Source organism: Lynx canadensis, chromosome C2 (genome assembly GCF_007474595.2).
Source record: "Lynx canadensis isolate LIC74 chromosome C2, mLynCan4.pri.v2, whole genome shotgun sequence".
NCBI classification, from domain to species: domain Eukaryota; kingdom Metazoa; phylum Chordata; class Mammalia; order Carnivora; family Felidae; genus Lynx; species Lynx canadensis.
Genome location: NC_044311.2, coordinates 41,101,316 through 41,120,618, shown reverse-complemented (window position 1 = coordinate 41,120,618; position 19,303 = coordinate 41,101,316). Strand labels below are relative to the sequence as shown.

General features: G+C 33.3%; 1 protein-coding gene across 2 annotated transcripts in view; it reads left to right on the top strand.

Moving 5' to 3' along the window:
• PLOD2 (procollagen-lysine,2-oxoglutarate 5-dioxygenase 2) overlaps positions 1-19,303 on the top strand; it is a 100,789-nt gene that overhangs the window by 73,574 nt on the left and 7,912 nt on the right. The window contains exons 9-14 of one of the 2 annotated variants that reach the window (XM_030330023.1): positions 2,603-2,728; positions 4,396-4,517; positions 9,982-10,086; positions 15,263-15,388; positions 17,676-17,817; positions 18,971-19,033. In XM_030330023.1, coding sequence (XP_030185883.1) covers positions 2,603-2,728; positions 4,396-4,517; positions 9,982-10,086; positions 15,263-15,388; positions 17,676-17,817; positions 18,971-19,033 — 684 coding nt within the window. The remainder of the gene's footprint in view (positions 1-2,602; positions 2,729-4,395; positions 4,518-9,981; positions 10,087-15,262; positions 15,389-17,675; positions 17,818-18,970; positions 19,034-19,303) is intronic. The other variant, XM_030330024.1, reaches the window with a different exon arrangement.

Sequence of the window (19,303 nt, the reverse complement as noted above, 5' to 3'; positions counted from 1 at the left end):
TCTTCTGTCATCCACCAGAGCAGTTTCAGTGTATTCTATAGTAACGTATTTCTTCCAAAAAGTTGCTCTTGTAACTTAGAAAACTGTTATTACATATATGAGCAGTTGGATTCTAGGGATGATTTTGTCATTAAGGCCGATTCTTTCCTTCATTCATCATAGGTTTACTGAGTCTCTACAGCATGCCAGATAAGTAGAACCAATATAAGCAAAAATAAAATTCCCAGTAATGTAGTTCTGGCAACTCCTGGATCCATGCAAATATAAAATACTCTCACTGTGTAGAACCAAAGCTCCTGAATTTAAATACTTTCTATGCTTATCACTGTCTGAAAGGAGGACAAAGAGTAACTTGTGCATATATAGGAGCTTCTGAATAGAGCCTTACTTTCCTTGAAAATAAGACTTTTTGGCCGGTCTCTCAAATAACAAACTGAATGTTTCCTATCCGGAAAGAATGCCAGAATATTTTTGAATGAAGCTGCATCATGATGTTTAAAAATTCAACCTGATCTTTTCTGCAGAAAGTAGTGTTGTCCTTTGGAGGGAGGGTTAATGCTTTTTATCTGTTCGGTCTCCTTTTACATAAACTTTCTGGTGCAAAGATAGAAAAATGTTTACTTTAAAATTTTTTATCTTCTCACTGTTAGTTTTTGCATATAGGAGTAAATCACTTGTTTCTTAAACTCTTTTGTCTGACAGACTGATAAAATATGTTAGAAAGGAAAGCTATTATATTTTGCTAGACAGATTTTTTATATGTTTTACATATTAGTTATTATGCAATAAAGATATAAAAATTAAAATTATATGGGTAGTTAAGATCTCAGGCCTACCATATTCTTGGATGTGGGCCATAGGTAAGGTTCTTTCTATATAAAGAAAGGGAGGGTTAAATGAAACTTTATACATATATAAATGATATTTATATTTATAAATTGTATATACATATGCAGTGCTAAGCCTTCAATCAGTGTTAACTGTTGTATTATCATTAGTATATAAAGCCAACTTAGATGGATAATGAAATTGTAGCATGTTGAAACCCAGGTCTTTACCTGTTAATTATGTGTTCTGAGTTGCTCAACTTCTCTAAATCCCATTTTCCTCATGTGTAAATTTGGAATAATAAATAACTTCTAAGGTTATTATGAAATGTAAATGAAATGTATTATATCATTTGATAAGGGACAGTTGTGATCTACTTTTCACTTATTTCCTCTATTAAATTGAGAACTCCCAGAGGGTAGATATTTTGTCTTTAGTTGTTTGGATTTTTTTATTCAATAATAAATATTTGGGTGAGTGAATGAATTTATAAAGAAGTAGAACAGTGTACAAGGTATACTTCAGTGCAAACAAATATTAACTTATAATCCAGATAACAGAAATATATGAGGCATCATGTGTGAAAAGATGGGAAATGAGGTACCTCATTCAGCACTTAACATATATGATATTTCTAAAAAACTTTAATCCTTAAATTCAGGTTTTAAGACATGTTTATTTTTAATTTTCTTATTTTTTTCAAATGTTTATTTGTATTTTGAGAGAGAGAGAGAGACAGAGCACAAGCAGGGGAGGGGCAGAGAGAGAGGGAGACAGAATCCAAAGCAAGCTCCAGGCTCCAAGCATTCAGCAGAGAGCCTGATGTGGGGATTGAACTCACAAGCTGTGAGATCACGACCTGAGCAGAAGTCGGACGCCCAACTGACTGAGCCATCCAGCTGCCTCAAAACATGTTTAAAAAAGGCATTATAAAGAAATCTTTCATATAGTTTTGGTAATAACACTATTACATGGTCATTTACTTATGTTTCTGTCTTCCCCAACCATTTGTAAATTTTTCAAGACAGGAACTTTCACTCTTTGTCCTAAATGTTGTTTATCACAAGGACTGACAAATATAAAGAGTATTTCAAAAGTTTTCATGCAATGAATGAAAGATAAACTATCCTATAATACATACCCAAACAGGTTTTTGAAAATCTATAAAAATAGAACAAGGTAAACTATAGTTTTCTCGTGTATAATAATGAAGCAAAATAAAGTACTGTCCATAAAATGAGATTAAAGGAAATATTCAAGGATAGAAATAAAGGCTCAAGAACTCCATGGTTGCTTTATTTGAGCTACAAATTAAATGCGGGACTTCCAAGCCATGGAAACCAAAAGAGAAACACAATTAGCGTTATGGCTTCTTAGATGAAGATGTCAAAATAGATTCAGAACTGAAGGACATTTCTTTAAAGACTATCATAAAGGAAGCACTGAATAATAGAGTAAGCAATATCCTTTATTACATCCATGTAATAAATAGGATAGTGAGTTTCCTCTTCAAACCTAAGTCATAATGCCCATACGTGATTGAGTAAAATCACTTTGATGGAGGCCATAAGATTGTATTTTACATGTTAGCGAATTGCCATGAGTCAATTCAGATTTAGCAGATTATATTGAAATGATATTGCCAGTATATTTTATGTTGTATTGATTAAGAATTAAGATTAATATTGATTAAGATTAAGAATTAAGAATAAATAAAATTAAGAATAAATCCAAAATAATAATAATTTGTTTTCATGTTTGCTGTAAAACAAAGGTCCATCCAAATGTAACAATAGGCATTTTTATTGAACAACCAACCCCTTTCCTACCTCGATTTCTGGACATATTGTTGACACTGGATTACCCAAAAGAAGCACTTAAACTCTTTATTCATAATAAAGTAAGTATTTGAGCAATGAATATTTTATGTGAAAATTATTTTTTATCTTCTTTGGAAATACGTGTTATTATTTACTTATATAAATTTAGTGGGGAATTTTTGGAGTAATTACTGTCCTGCTTATGTCGAACCTAAGGATTTTAGGATCTGGAAACTATCATAACATTGGAATGAGCCACGTGAAACTCAGTTTTGTAGATCAAAAATGGTTGAATATCAGCTCATTTCATATGGCTCAACTTAATATATATGTGAAGAAATGTCAAAGGTCCTTGTATTCCTTGCCTTTGGGTTTTATGGAATTTTCTTTTATGGAACTGGTCATTAAATTGTTTGCAGCTTAACCTAATACCATAGCATCAGAACTTGAAATCGCTTCCAGATATAGTATTGTTTTGATTAATCACACAATGGCATGCTCTCCCCCAAAGGATTTTGATACTGTCATTTCCTCCAAAAATATACAGAACCTCCTCAACCCTCCCACATGTAATCTAAACTTAAAGACCCTTTTCTCAGAAATTTCCCATATATTTGTCTCTTTCCTGTTAAAACAATTGACACTTAACATATCGTAGAAAAATGCAATAGGCGTGAAGTATACTGTTTTCTCCCTTTTGTCCTAATGCTTTTGGTTTAATATTGTTCTTTCTTCCTAATGTTCATGTCAGTTTATCATTTGCCTTTTCCAGGGAATATTTTAAATTCATAGAAAAAGTTTCATAGCTAAAAAAAGTTTAGAAGGGTGAATCGTTGAGCATTTGCTCTGTAAAATGCATTGTAATGTATTTATATACATTAAAGTGTTTTGTTTTTATGTATTGTGTCTTTTATTTAGGTCTTCTTCCTTTTGTAGGACCTTCTTAATGGCAGAGGATTTTGCCTCCCCCCCCTTTTTTATATATAAAATGAACTTTATATATAAAATGAACTTTATAAAGCTTTTATGCTTTATAAGTAGTTTTAACAAGCTGTGGAAAGCTTTCAAAAATACTTAGTGAGACTTGATACATAAAAAGCTCTGAAATGCTCTAATATTGGATTATCTATGTTAGATAATCTTATCTAAATTTTAGCATAGTTGAATCACACTAATTTGATGACTTATATGTTGATAATTTTCCCATTATATTTCCTTATTGATAAAATTTTGTTAAACTTTACCTTCTTTTTGTAAAAACACAGTTTCATATGTGACCACTAATTTTTCTCTCTGGCTTTAAAGAGTATTAAAATATTTATTTTATAAAATATGATTGTATTTATAACTTAGATTAATGTCTATTATGTTCAGTAGGCATTTTTATGGATATTTTAAAGCACATGTCTAAGATTCTCAGGCCACAAACCATTTTCCTTCGAGTTAGAGCATTTTATAGCAGCCAGGATTTAAATATTGATTCGAGGACCTGTCTAGGAGTGGACGTCAGAAGAATTTTGAAGTATCTTCTATTGAAAAAAATATTGCTATGTATCTACTTTAGATTTTTCATGTGATATTGAAATTGAATTTGTTTAATATAGGTTATCATTTCATCTGTAATTGAGGAAATAATGTGAATTGTGGAATTGACAACTTTGAATGGGATGCCATCCCTATGTATGAACACTTCAGTCATCCTACTGTCATTTTGGCACTAATTTTTGACTTTTAAAATATGTTACAGGAAGTTTATCATGAAAAGGACATCAAGGTATTTTTTGATAAAGCTAAACATGAAATCAGTACTATAAAAATAGTAGGACCAGAAGAAAACCTAAGTCAAGCCGAAGCCAGAAACATGGGAATGTATGTTTTTTTGTTTTCTGTTTTCCTAATAAACCCCTATGCCTACTCCTTTTATAGGCTGGTCAATAATCACCTGTTTCTCTATCTCTACTACCAAACTTGATAGCAAGGACCAGACTATGACTTTCTTGTTCTTTGCTATATTTCCAGTGGCTAGCATAATGCTTGGTATATAACAGATGGTTATAATGTATGCTTGTCAAATGAATGAATAAATGATGAATAATGAATGAATGGAAATAAATGAGAAATAGTCTCTGCCCTCAAGGAGCCCACAGTTTAGTGGACATTAACGATACAGGTGCAATTATCTTTAACAAAAGTGAATGGAAGAAGTAGTAATTCAGGATGCAAAGTACTAAGAAAAGGAAAAGGAGAAATTACTTTCAACAGGCAAAATTGGTGAAGATACTTTAAAGAAGACAGCATTGCAGTGAGCCCTTAATAAAATATTAACTATCATATTAGTTGATGATGATAGTATTCAGATGATAGTAATTACTATATATGAGTAATTAATTCGTATGATAGTAACTACTATATATGAGTGCTTATACTGTGTGAGGCATTGTGGTAAATACCTTGCATGTAGTATCTTATTTATTCCTTTCAATAACCTATGAATTGGTTCTTTTTATTTTCAGTCTCTAGACAAGGAGACAGAGAGGTTAAATATGTTAAGCAAGTCTGCCCAGCCAGCTAGTGGAGGAGCTAGAAATCTTCATGGGCAGGAACTGTGTCCCATTTTTCTTTAAGTCTCAGTGCCTAGCACAGGGCCTGGCACAAAGTAGTAATTCATCAGCACTAATCAAATTAAACTACCAAGAGCTAATATACAGCATGATGATTATAGCTCATAATTCTGTATCACATAGTTGAATGCTGCTGAGAAAGTAGATCTAAAATGACCTCACAACAAAATAGAAATGGTTACTGTGTGACGGGATGTAGGTCATAGCTAAGGCTATGGTCGTAATCATTTTGCAATATATAAAAGTATCAAATCAACACATTGTCTGCCTTATGCTTATACAATGATAAGTGTCCATTAAATCTCAATAAACCTAGAAAAAAATGAAACAGAACAGAAAGTTTTCAAATGAAACAATGGGAAGACAGAATTTCAAAAAGCTGAAAAGCAATCCTTGACTGTGATAGGGTCAGAAACAGGCCATGTTCTTTTTTATTTATTTTTTAATTTTTAAATTTTTAAAATTTTTTATATTTTAATTATTTAATTTAATTTAATTTAATTTTATTTTATTAAATTTATTGTCAAATTAGTTTCCATACAATACCCAGTGCTCATCCCAAAAGGTGCCCTCTTCAATGCCCATCACCTACTCTCCCCACCCTCCCACCCCCCATCAACCCTCAGTTTGTTCTCAGTTTTTAAGAGTCTCTTATGCTTTGGCTCTCTCTCCCACTCTAGCCTCTTTTTTTTCTTTTTTTTCCTTCCCTTCCCCCATGGGTTTCTGTTAAGTTTCTCAGGATCCACATAAGAGTGAAAACATATGGTATCTGTCTTTCTCTGTATGGCTTATTTCACTTAGCATCACACTCTCCAGTTCCATCCACGTTGCTACAAAGCATATTTCATTCTTTCTCATTGCCACGTAGTATTCCATTATGTATATAAACCACAATTTCTTTATTCATTCATCAGTTGATGGACATTTAGGCTCTTTCCACAATTTGGCTATTGTTGAGAGTGCTGCTGTAAACATTGGGGTACAAGTGGCCCTATGCATCAGTACTCCTGTATCCCTTGGGTAAATTCCTAGCAGTGCTACTGTTGGGTCATAGGGTAGGTCTATTTTTATTTTTTGTGAGGAAGCTCCACACTGTTTTCCAGAGTGACTGCACCAATTTGCATTCCCACCAACAGTGCAAAAGGGTTCCTGTTTCTCCACATCCTCTCCAGCATCTATAGTCTCCTGATTTGTTCATTTTGGCCACTCTGACTGGCATGAGGTGATATCTGAGTGTGGTTTTGATTTGTATTTCCCTGATGAGGAGCGACGTTGAGCATCTTTTCATGTGCCTGTTGGCCATCTGGATGTCTTCTGTAGGGAAGTGTCTATTCATGTTTTCTGCCCATTTCTTCACTGGATTATTTGTTTTTTGAGTGTGGAGTTTGGTGAGCTCTTTATAGATTTTGGATACTAGCTCTTTGTCTGATACGTCATTTGCAAATATCCTTTCCCATTCCATTGGTTGCCTTTTAGTTTTGTTGATTGTTTCCTTTGCTGTGCAGAAGTTTTTATCTTCATGAGGTCCCAGTAGTTCATTTTTGCTTTTAGTTCCCTTGCCTTTGGGGATGTGTCAAGTAAGAAATGTATGTTTTAATCAATTTAAGTTAAACAATTTCTCCTAAAGAAGCTTAAAGAAAAACAACTTTTCTTCAAAATTAGTATCCTAAACTTGGGTGTCTCGACTGTCTTGTGTGCATGTCTGTTTGTGTATGTTCATGAGCACACCTCGAATGTTAGACTCTATCTGTGCTTGTGTGTATTTATGTGTAAAAGCCAATGGATATTATATATATAGAGAGATGGAAAGATATATTATGGGTAAGGGTCAACATATTTAATCAGACTATTATCTGGACTTTAGATCAAGATTTTTAAAATTACTCAGACAGGTCTTCCTGGCTGGATTAGTCAGAAGAGTATGTGACCCCTGACCTCTGGGTTGTGAGTTACAGCCCCACATTGGGGGTAGAGATTAATTAAAATAAGAAATAAAAAAGTGATTCAGACAAATGAATAGTATGACTGATATAACAGTGATTTAGATGTTGACCATCTGAAGGTTTGTGTGGTAAAAATGTGTGTTTCAGACTGAAAAAGGTATTCCTCCTTTCTAGTCACCGAATGATCTAGATAATACTATAACCCTCAGAAGAAATTTTTTAGGTCCTTTGTTTAGCCCCTTTAATACTGCAGATTGCAATTATACTAGTAAAATTCTGATAATAATAAAAACAATGATTTCTCCGTGAGTGTTGATTAGATATGCCAGCAATGGGTTAAGTCCTGCTGAGAAAAAGGTGAATGAGTCATGGTGACCTCTCATCTTGTGCTGTGGAAGCTCAGAGCTCAGAGTGCTAGATAGTGCCTGATGTGGGAGTAAAGGGATAGGCAGGAAAGCAAGCCTCAGAAAGACCAAACTGATGGTTTCATAGTTTGTTCACTGGAGAATACCTTGGATCCAAATTCAGGACTTATTTTTATTTATTTATTTTTTTAAATATACTCTGTTGTGTCTGGCTTCTTTGGCTCAGCACAGTGTTCTCTCATTCACTCATGTCATTGTAGTTATTAGCAGTTCATTCCTTTTCATCGCTAACTAATATTCTATCATATGAATATACCACAAGTGCATTTTCCACTTGCTTGTTGCTAGACATTAGGTCATGTCCAGTTTAGAGCCATTTGAATAAGATTGTTAATGAAGATTCCTTATAAGAGGTGTATATGTGTATGTGGACCTATTTGGCTTTAGTATGTTTTGGGAAAATATGAAAGAGTAGACTAACTAGGACATAGGGTTAGAGTAGATGTATGTTTAATTTTATAAGAAACGACTGAATAGTCCTCCAAGATAGTTGTACCATCGTACGCACCTGGCAGCAATGTAACAGACCTCTGTCTGCTCCACATTTGTCAACAGTTGATATTGCCCATCTTTTTCATTTTAGCCACTTTATTGTGTATCTTATTGCAATTGTAATTTAATTCCCTGAAGACTAATTCATATGTCTTCATTTGTGGAGTATCTATTTACATCTTTTTGTGCATTTTCATTTACATTGGGTTGTCTTTTTTGTTATTAATTTGTAGGAGTTCATTATATAATCTGTCTAGAAGAGGGTTGTATGGGTGTGTGTCTATGTGTACAATGTTTTGTGGATATGCGTTTCATTCTGTGGCTTGGTCTTTTAATTTCTTAGTGCTGTCTTTTGATGAGAAGAAATGTGAATTTCAATAAAATTCCATTTCTCTCTTTTTTTCTTTTATGCTTTGTGCTTATTGAATTTATTTCTATTTAAGAAGTCTTTCTTATTCCAATGTCATGAAACTATTCTTTGGAATTTTTCTTTTATAAGCTTTATTGTTTTAGCATTTATGTTTAAGATGTTTCAATCTACAGTTCATTCTGAATATATTTTTGTGTTTGGAGTGAAGTAGAGGTCAAATTTTATTCTTTACAAATGAAATTCCAGTTGTTTCAACACCCTTTTTTTATTTTAAGGTTTTTCTTTTCCTATTTAGTTGACTTGGCTTTGTCAAAAATCGATTAGCTGAATATTTATGAGTGACTGTGAACTCTCTTTTCTGTTTCATTGATCTTAGACCAATGCCACACTTTATTACCAGGGATTTATATTAATCTTGAAATCAAGTAGTAAACTTCCTTCAATTTTTTTTCTAAAATAATTTTGGCTGTTTTGTTTTTATTTTATTTATTTCATTTATTTAATTGAGATATAATTCACTTATAACATACTAGCTTTAGATGTACTACATAATGATTCAATATTTGTATACACTGTGAAATGATGACCACCATAAGTCTGTAGTTACCATCCGTCACCATATATAGTTACAAAATTTAAAGAAAATTTTCTCTAATTTTTTGCACAACTTTAGCAAAGTTTCATGTCTGCTGTCCTATATGACAGTTGCTTAGAAACAAATGTGGTATAAGGATACATACTGACAGTAGCAGAAAGTGAGGACTAGGATTAACAGTGAAGGAGAGGAGCTTGAAAGCAGAGAGCCCCAAATATAAAAACCATAATACTTGAAAGCATTTCACGTGTATAACAAGTAGCTCCTTCTTTGTTGTTCCTGATAATAATGCTACAGACACTACCAAGAAGAACGTATATCATAGTCCATGACCCCTGATAATAAGCAGGGGAGTCGATATCTTAGAATTCCATGCAAATCAAGATTAAAAATTATTGATACCTAAAGAGTTATACATTTGTATCTCCAGATATACTTAAAATTAAGTTGTTGGATAAGCAAGATTCTGCACTGTCTGTGTGTGTGTGTGTGTGTGTGTGTGTGTGTGTGCGTGTGTGCAAAAAGCATTTTGATTTGTGGAAAAAGTTGTTGATAAATACATGGAGATAAATTGTGTTTCCTTTTCAGAGAGGACTAAATTCTAAATTGTCATTCTGACTGGATATTTTATGTCTTAAATCTTTTAGTGGCTTGAAAATGTATTTCACTTAACCTAAAATTTTTGGTGTTGATTTACATATGAATATGTATGTTGACAAACTATTTTGCAATTTAAGACAATATTTATCCCTTTGGATATTGTCTAACTATTTTAATTAGAAAAAAATATGTGAGAGAAACCTTATTTTATATATAAGCTTTATGTTGACATTTTCTAACCAGCAAATATATATTTTATCTAATTATTATTTCCTTTTCAATGTTAGGGATTTTTGCCGTCAGGATGAAAGCTGTGATTATTATTTCAGTATCGATGCAGATGTTGTTTTGACAAATCCAAGGACCTTAAAAATTTTGATTGAACAAAACAGGTACTACCTAAAATTCATGTCGATTTATTTAAAATGACAATCATTTTCTGTGTCTATGTGGGCACACTATACTTATCTGTGTTTAGTGAATTGAGGGGAATCCCATGAAGTTATTTTCTATACCTTATAACTTTCAATTCTGATTAGTTTTCTTTTAAAGGAGTCAAAAAGAAAACAACCTGATGAAAATTAGAAGTATTTAATATTAGTTACAATCACAAATGCAATGTTTATCAATTATAGTTGGACTATTTTTCTGTTTAAAGCTAGATGGAATTATGATCTATTTGGAAAAATTGGAATTTTTTTTCTCTGTAGGTATTTTTAAATTAGAATTCATAAAACCTATGATCTTTTGAAAAGTTACTGCAAACAGAGATCTAAGTTCTTAGAATTTGAAAAAAAATTTCAGAGATCTGTGATTTTATTTAGTATTGAACTAATAATTATTACTCAGCAGTACCTATTTTTATTTAACTGAAGTGTGAAAAAGACACCATCTATTCCAGCTTATAATGATATTAATCATTATTTATTATATTACTCCTATTCCTATTAATACTTATTAATCCTCTTATCAATAGCATAGCATACCTTTAATATGTGCTCATTAAATGACCTGTATTGTTTTTATGTGTGTTTATATATATTAACACAGTATGTGCTTATTAAATGACCAGTATTGTTTTTAAGTATGTTTATATGTATGAACACAATTAGCAAATAGAATGGCTAACAGTGAAATGTTAGAATTACTGTTTTTATTTCGCTTAGTAAAATATATAAGAAATCTGTTATGCTATTCTAACCTACTCTATATGTAGTATAATTTGCCAATTTGAGAATTTAGTTATTACTTCAAAATCCAAGATCTCTTAGTATTAATCTCTATATACAGCCCCACTGTATATCTAGCAATAGATGCTTATCTATCTAAGATAACTATCTATAAGTTACAAGTAATTTTCAAAACGTATGAATAAGGATTTGGAAATAAGGCAAGGAAAAGCATTTAGGTTATCCTAGAGACAAGGGAAGGGCTATAGTTGTAATTTGTAACTCTTAAAACCTAGTGGAATTCAGTAATATTATCTTGAATTTGTAGTGTTAATTGCCTCTTAACTTTGATTTAAATTCAGTATTGTGGAATGCACATTTTAAAAATAATCTTTGTATGTTTTTACTATATATGACACTTTTGTAGGTACTTACTATTCTTTTAGTGAACTATTTAATGAATTTATACTATGGATTAAGCATATATCCCCTTTAATATTAACCTAATGTTTTAAACCTTGTAACAAATAAAATTACCTCATAAGTAACTCAGCTGCCATCTGGGGCCATTGTTCTTGAAGTGCCAGTAAAACTCAGGGTATTTCTCCAATTCCATAAATTTCTGTTACTGATCAAAGGTTTTGGTTCGTATGACATTTGTGGTTCTTCCTCCTGTATCCAAACATGTAATTTTCAGAAAAAATTTACTTCTACCAAAAATGTTGTGAGATTTAGTAGACTGAAGGTTAGAGGGACGGGGATGTGTCACATCCTAGGGTATGTGGCTTTCTAGCATCTCATCAGCTCTTTTCCCTTTCCTCTTCCTATCTCTGCCATTTACTGCCTTGCTCCAAATTTTACTCCTTCAGTAATATCGTGTAATTCAGCATCCCCTAGCTGCTATCCTGATACAGGAGTCCCCATCATCCACAGAGGATATGTTCCAAGACCCCAGTGGATTCCTGAAACTGCAGATAGTTCTAATCGCTATGCATACTGTGTTTTTTCCTATATATACATACCTACGTAAAAATTTAATTTCTAAATCAGTCACAGTAAGAGATTAATGACCATAATAAAATAGAACAATTATAACAAAATGCTATAATAAAAATAAAATATGTGAATGAAGTCTCTCTCTCTCAAAATATCTTCCTGTTCTGTACTCACCCTTCTTGTGATGATGTGAGATGATAAAATGCCAGTGCATGAGATGAAGTGAGGTGAATGACGCAGGCAGTATGATGTAGCATTAGGCTTCTATTGATCTGATGATTCACCGTAAGGAGTATCATCTGCTTCTGGACCATGGTTGACCCCGGGATAATTGAAACCATGGAAAGTGAAACCATGGGTAAGGGGGCCTACTGTATTTCAATACTCAAAAATATTGAGGCACACTGCAGACAGAGTTTGATTTCCATTTCTTTGCCCAGCCTTCTTTGGGAGGCAGCTGGGATTATAAATTACAAGATTTTTTAAATATATATTTGATCTTGTCAGTTATTACCTTTGAATTATTTCTTTTTTTTACCATTGAATTATTTCTTAAATCAACATAATATATGTTCTTAAATCAACACAATATATCTTATATTGTAGATATTCTAAACAAAACAGAATATAAGTGTTTTTGGTTAACATTTCATTTTAAAAGGAACCAGGAAAAATAAACCAAAATAACCATTTTGTATGGTATGTCTTTATGGACTGTGTTTCACTTTTCTGTGAGTAAGAGAAAGGGCACACCTGGTCTTCTCAAGACTGGAGTGTTATGAAATGTTTTTTTGTTGAGAATACCTGGTTCATAAACATCCTCATGGAGGCGTTGTGTGAGGTTTTCTTTTTCTTTCTTTTTTCCTTTTTTTAAATTTAAATGTTAGTTAACGTAAAGTGCAATATTGGTTTCAGGAGTAGAATTTAGTGATTCATCACTTATGTACAGCACCAACTGCTCATCCCAACAAGTGCCCTCCTTAGTACCCATCACCCATCTAGCCCATTTCCCACCCACCTCCCTCCATCAACCCATTGGTGTTTCTCCATCATTAAGAGTCTCTTGTGGTTTGCTTTTGTCTTCTCTTACCCCTACCCTTCCCATACGTTCATCTGTTTTGTTTCTTAAATTCTACATATGAGTGAAATCATGTATTATTTATCTTTCTCTGACTTATTTCACTTAGCACAATACACTCTAGCTCCATCCCCATCGTTGCAAATGCCAAGATTTCATTTTTTGATGGCTGAATAATTTTCCATTCTTTTTTTAAATTTTAAATATATTTTTAAGTTTATTTATTTTGACAGAGAGAGAAAGCACAAGCAGGGGAGGGGCAGAGAGAGAGGGAGAGAATTTCAAGCAGGTTCCTTGCTGTCAACTCAGAGCCTGATGCAGGGCTCGATCTCATGAAGTGTAAGATCATGACCTGAGCTGAAATCAAGAGTCAGATGCTTAACCAACTGAGACATACAGGTACCCCAGTAATATTCCATTCTCACACCATACACAAAAATAAATGCAAAATGGTTTATGAAAGACCTCAGTGTGAGACAGGAAACAATCAAATCCTAGAGGAGAACACAGCCACCAACTTCTTTGACCTTGGCCCCAGCAACTTCTTACTAGACACGTTGCCAAAGACAAGGGAAACAAAAGCAAATATGACCTATTGGGACCTTATCAACATAAAAAGCACAGTGAAGGAAACAATCCACAAAACTAGAAGGTAGCCTATGGAATGGGAAAAGATATTTGCAAATGACATATCTGATAAAGGTTTAGTGTCCAAAATCTGTAAAGAACTTACCAAACTAAACTCCTGAATAACAGACAACTCAGTTAAGAAATGGGCATAACACATGAATAGACACTTTTCCAAAGAAGACATCTAGATGGCTAACAGACATAGGAAAAGATGCTCAGTATCACTCATTTTCAGGGAACTACAAATAAACCACAATGATATATGACCTCTCACCTGTCAGAATGGCTAAAATCAATAACACAAGAAACAATAGGTGTTGACAAGGATGGGGACAAAGGGAAACCCTCTTACACTGTTGGTGGGAATGCAACCTGGTGCAGCCACTCTCAAGAACAGTATGGAGGTTTCTAAATAAACTAAAAATAAAACTACTCTATGATCCAGCAATTGCACTCTTAGTTATTCACCCAAAGGACACAAAAGTACAGATTCGAAGGGTGCATGCAGCACAATGTGTATAGCAGCATTATCAACAATAGCCAAACTATGGAGAGAGTCCAAATATCCATCAACTGTTGAATGGATAAAGACGTGTGAGATTTTCGTAAAAACTGACACCACCAGGGGTGCTTGGGTGGCTTCATCAGTTAAGCTTCCACCTGACTCTTGGTTTTGGCTCAGGTCATGATCTCACATTTCTTGAGATACAGCCTCACATCAGGGTCTGCACTGATAGCGCAGAGCCTGCTTGGGATTTTCTCTCTACCTCTCTCTCTCTGTCCTTCCCCTTTGTGCACCCTCTCTCTGTCTCTCAAAATAAACTTAAAAAAAATGGCCACTACTATAGTTCATTTCATTTTAAAAGTAATTCTAGAACAGCTTCGGATTTTGTTACCTCATTTGGAAAGTGTTAACACATTATAAATTAGATTTTCCTAAGAAAAATGTGACTTATTTTGAATTTGTAACATGTGCGTTTCTCAAAGGGACTACTTTCCTGGTAGGTAGTCAGATCGAGTGCTATGGCAATTACCACCTATTTTGTTTTTTACAGTAGTTGAAGGACCAGAAGAATGTTCAGTGTTGCCAGGCTAGCACAACCCATTTTATAAGCTATAAAAAAAATTAAAAAGGAAACATACTTTAAAGTGATTCAGGACTTAACTTTAGGAAAACTGGCATATTTATAAAAATCTAAGCTCATCTTTATTCATTTTTTCACTCAACAAATATTTATTGAATAATTGAATACGCCAGGGACTATTATGTCTTCTCAATGACGGTGAAAATATTTGATTTCATTTAGCATAATTTCTGAACTACTTAACATAATTAAATAATGGAAGTAGTTTGACTTATTTTAAAAGTCGTTTTTAGACTTTCATTAGCATTTTCAGTTTTTCTTTTTTGTTACTTGTTTTAAGAAAATTAGTGTGCTTAAGAAAAAGTGGAAAGAAATTCTCGTTTTTCTTTTATTTTTTTCTTCATTTCTTATTTATTTTTATTTAATTTTTAGTTAGTTAACTTACAGTGCAATATTGGTTTCAGGAGTAGAATTCAGTGTTTTGGACTTACCATGTGTGTATTAAGTGAACTTTAGTGTTTTGGTGTCATGCTAAGCCCAAAACACAATTCAGTGGTAACTTAAGTATAAATAATTTCTTGGATTTGCTTTTCTCTCACGCTGTCTTTAGAAAGATCATTGCCCCTCTTGTAACTCGTCATGGAAAACTGTGGTCCAACTTCTGGGGAGCTTTGAGTCCTGATGGATACTATGCTCGATCGGAAGATTATGTAGATATTGTTCAAGGGAATAGAGTGTAAGTTACTTGATCTACTCTTTTACTGTAAAAGTGCCATAATCTCAAAATGTGGTCTTGTTAACATTACCTGAATTTTTATTCCTCTTTTCTTTGTGATTAATGGAAATTTGAAAACCTGGAATCCTGAAATACTAGTGTAAAACTAATATTAAAAGAATCTGTTTTTGAAATTCTAAATCTTCACAGGAACAAACTTACTGCTGTGGGAAATGTAAGAGACACTACATGGTTAATAGGGGCAGCCAGAGATAGCTGTCGGAGGAGTAGTATTTAGTTCAAAGTTTAGAAAAGGAATTTTGTTTAGCTGATTTTTCTAGCACCCAGGATGAAAATTGTTTTGATAGCTTTTAAAATTTACAAGTAAACCAACAAAAACAATACCAAAGGCCATAACTTTCCAACATTTCCTACTGCAAGAGTTTTGTGTGAAATAGGTAGTATTCTACTTTAAAGATCACTTTCTTCACTAATATCTGGTTTCCATTTCTAGAGTTTGAAAAGAATATGCTTGCTACAAAGTGTGTGCATGATTGATACCTGTTTCAGAGACAACAGTTGGTATTTTTTAGACTAAAAAATATCACAAATGTAATAGTGTGGTTTTGCTAAGGTAAGATAGAGAGGCATGTTATCTTTTATTTTTTCTACCAGAGGCCATCTTAACTGAGTGTTAAGGGCTTTGCCTAATTTCTCAGATGCATCCACCCACTTAAAAGCGAAAACATTCTTTCATGAGTAAATATACGTGCCCCTAAATTTAGAGTAAAAAACCCCATACATTTATTGTTGAACAGTTGAGTATGAAAAAGATGTTTCGCTTGTGAAAATAGTAATAAATTTGAATAATACAAAAATGATAAAAGCTTTTGTTAGCTGTGGTTAAGGAGCATGATAGCTGAGAAAACACTATTCAGATCATATACTATATTGTTTCAAAGTACTTTTATTGTCTCTCTGAGGATTTGTATAGACCAAATGCCTGATACTATCTGTGGGTATAGCAGAAATAAGGGCTCACAGAAGTGGAATAGAGAATTTTATGTTTCATTTAAGTTGCTTTAGGCACTGGTGATATTTTGTGCAGCTTCCTGTCACTGTTGTTTAAAGTGTAAGAAAAAGAATATGGGAGAGGCTTTTGATCTAGTTAATACAAGAATGCACTTCATGGCCAAAAGCTACATGAAGGAATGACATCTTATGACATGTACACATGTAAGGGTGTGTGTGTGTGTGTGTGTGTGTGTGTGTGTGTGTGTGTGTGTTTCTTCAAAACTGAGACACTGCCTACTCTGCCAGTGATAAATTTCTGAAATCAGATGACACATTGTATATTTTTATGGCTGTTTCCTTTGAGGCTCATCTAGCAAGACTAAGTGAAATCATATTCCTTTTAATATCTAACTACATTTCCTTGGTCAGGATCTTTCCTTTTTGTTCTCTAAAAGCAACAGGCATATGCCTTCAGGCGAAACCTTACTTGCTGTTCTTAGGAAACGAGTCATGTTCAGAATGAGAAGACAAATGTGGGGAAGAATAAAGGACAAAATAGTGTCTCTCAACACTCATGTACTTCTAGCTATATTTTTTCTTATCTTCTCTTTCTACAGAAATTTGAGTTGGCTTAGTGAATTTCCAGAGAATATATTTTAGGAAAATTTTAGGTTGTATTCAGTGGCGTGCTGGTGAATGTGTAACAACTGGGTCTTGGGGTTGAGGGATGCCCTGATTTGTAGTGTTTGCCAGTTTCTGTGATGTAAATGCTCCTGCCATGGCTGACTTCAAGCTTCCAACATGAAGTCACTGAGTCTAGACTTGGGAAGTGAAGCTAAGTGTTCTGGGAGCCAGTGTGAGCTGGTTGCAGTACACCATATGGTGTGTGTGTGTGTGTGTGTGTGTGTGTGTGTGTGTGTGTGTGTGTGATTATTTTTGCTATCACTCTGCTTGATCCTAAGTGGAAATACTTTCTGTGTTATACTCTAACAATGACATGAAGGATTATAGTCAAAATGCTAAACAGATAACAGTCTTAAAGTGAAGTTTATATAAGGAGTTAGTATTTATCAAATAAACATGTAGTGTGTAACAAGTAATGTCATAGATGTGTGTGCGTATATTTTAAATATCATAAAATGTGTTTGCATTTGCATGTAATTTGATTCAATAATTTATATATACAAAATTTAAAAACATACAGGGCACTTATTTTAAAAACATAAAAATAAACCTTTAAATATATATATATTTTAATTTCTGGTATTTTGGAATGTTTTGTCTTTACTTTCAGAGGGATATGGAATGTCCCATACATGGCTAACGTGTACTTAATTAAGGGAAAGACGCTCCGATCAGAGATGAATGAAAGGAACTATTTTGTTCGTGATAAATTGGATCCTGATATGGCTCTGTGCCGAAATGCTAGAGAAATGGTAGGGTATACAATGATGGGTTGCTTGAATGTTCTTATAAAGTGGCCTGCTTTACCAGTTGATGTGTCATTGTTTTGATGCTCCTTTTCTTTCTAATTTGTAAGTACTAGCCAATTTTTTTGGTTCTGTATTGAAAAAACTGGGAGCAGTTATAGAGCATAATTTGTGACCATTTGTCTGTAGAAACAGTTTGAAAAATGTTAGCTTTGGTGCTTAGGCTAACTCATAAACAACAAAAAGATTTCAGTCACAAACATGGATTTGTTGCAAATCAGCTTTGCATTTCTAAGAAATCATGTTTACTTTCATTCAAAATTTTATAGTGGAAACCTGACCTAGTTAAATTAATTAGATAAGTCTGGGTGAAACAATCCTTTACACATTTAAGAAGAACACACTTTTGTTCTGAAATCAATGTCTCCATTATTTCTGTTGTTACAAACTGCACACTGCTCAAAAGGTGCTCCTCACCACTATATTAGGAAAAGGCATGAGTTACGGAGTGTATTTGATCTGTGTGAAAAGTAACGATACATTGTTTTTCTACAAATATACTTTCATTGTAGAATTTTAATGATCGTGGAAAATAGTTTGTTTTTCAAAATGTGTAAATGTTGTAAAGCCTGTTTGTATAGTTTTCTGTTTTAGAAATGATTGGGTTATTTTATTCAAATTTATATATACAAATGTGATTTTGGAAAAAATCAGAAAAGTTGGCAAGTATTTTTTTCTAGTTTAATAAGGCATGTATTGTTGGAGTGTATGTGTTTTTCCTACAAGCCTGTGTGCATTGTTATATCGAGTATCTTCAGTACTTGTGATTATAACTTGTGCTCATCTTTTGCTAATTTGACTCAACAGCGCGTCCTGGAATGGCCTGTCTTACACGTTTTCCCCTTTGTCTTAATTTTGTGTCTAATGAAAACTCTACTAAGGAATGAGCTTGGATTTATGTTTGACCAAAAAAAAAAAAAATTGGGCTGGAGTTGTTTCTTTGTGTGCACTATAAGCTTTGCTTGTTATGCATGTTGTCTATGAAGGACATTTCAGAATGTCAGCTTTTGATCAAGGGCTGCTAATTTTATTTACCTAAGAATACCTGAGAGAGTATGGGTGTGCAGGTCAACTTACCCAATGCTTCTCTTCATTTTAGACTTTACAAAGGGAAAAAGACTCCCCTACTCCGGAAACATTCCAAATGCTCAGCCCCCCAAAGGTGTTATTTTTATTTATTTTTATTTATTTTTGTTTGTTTAATTAATACTAGATATGGTATATTGCCTAGCAGTAAAGTTTCTTTAACAGTCTTCTTTCCATTTAGCATGGTAAAATGTTGGTATTCATTGGTTCTTAATTAGTGTATGTGTATGTGTATTTTGTGTGCTGGGGATGGGCATCGTGTAATATTAAATTCTTAGTTCTTCAGGCTGATGTACATTTTATGGTTGACAGATGAGAAAGTTAAACCCAAATCTCTTTCACTGGT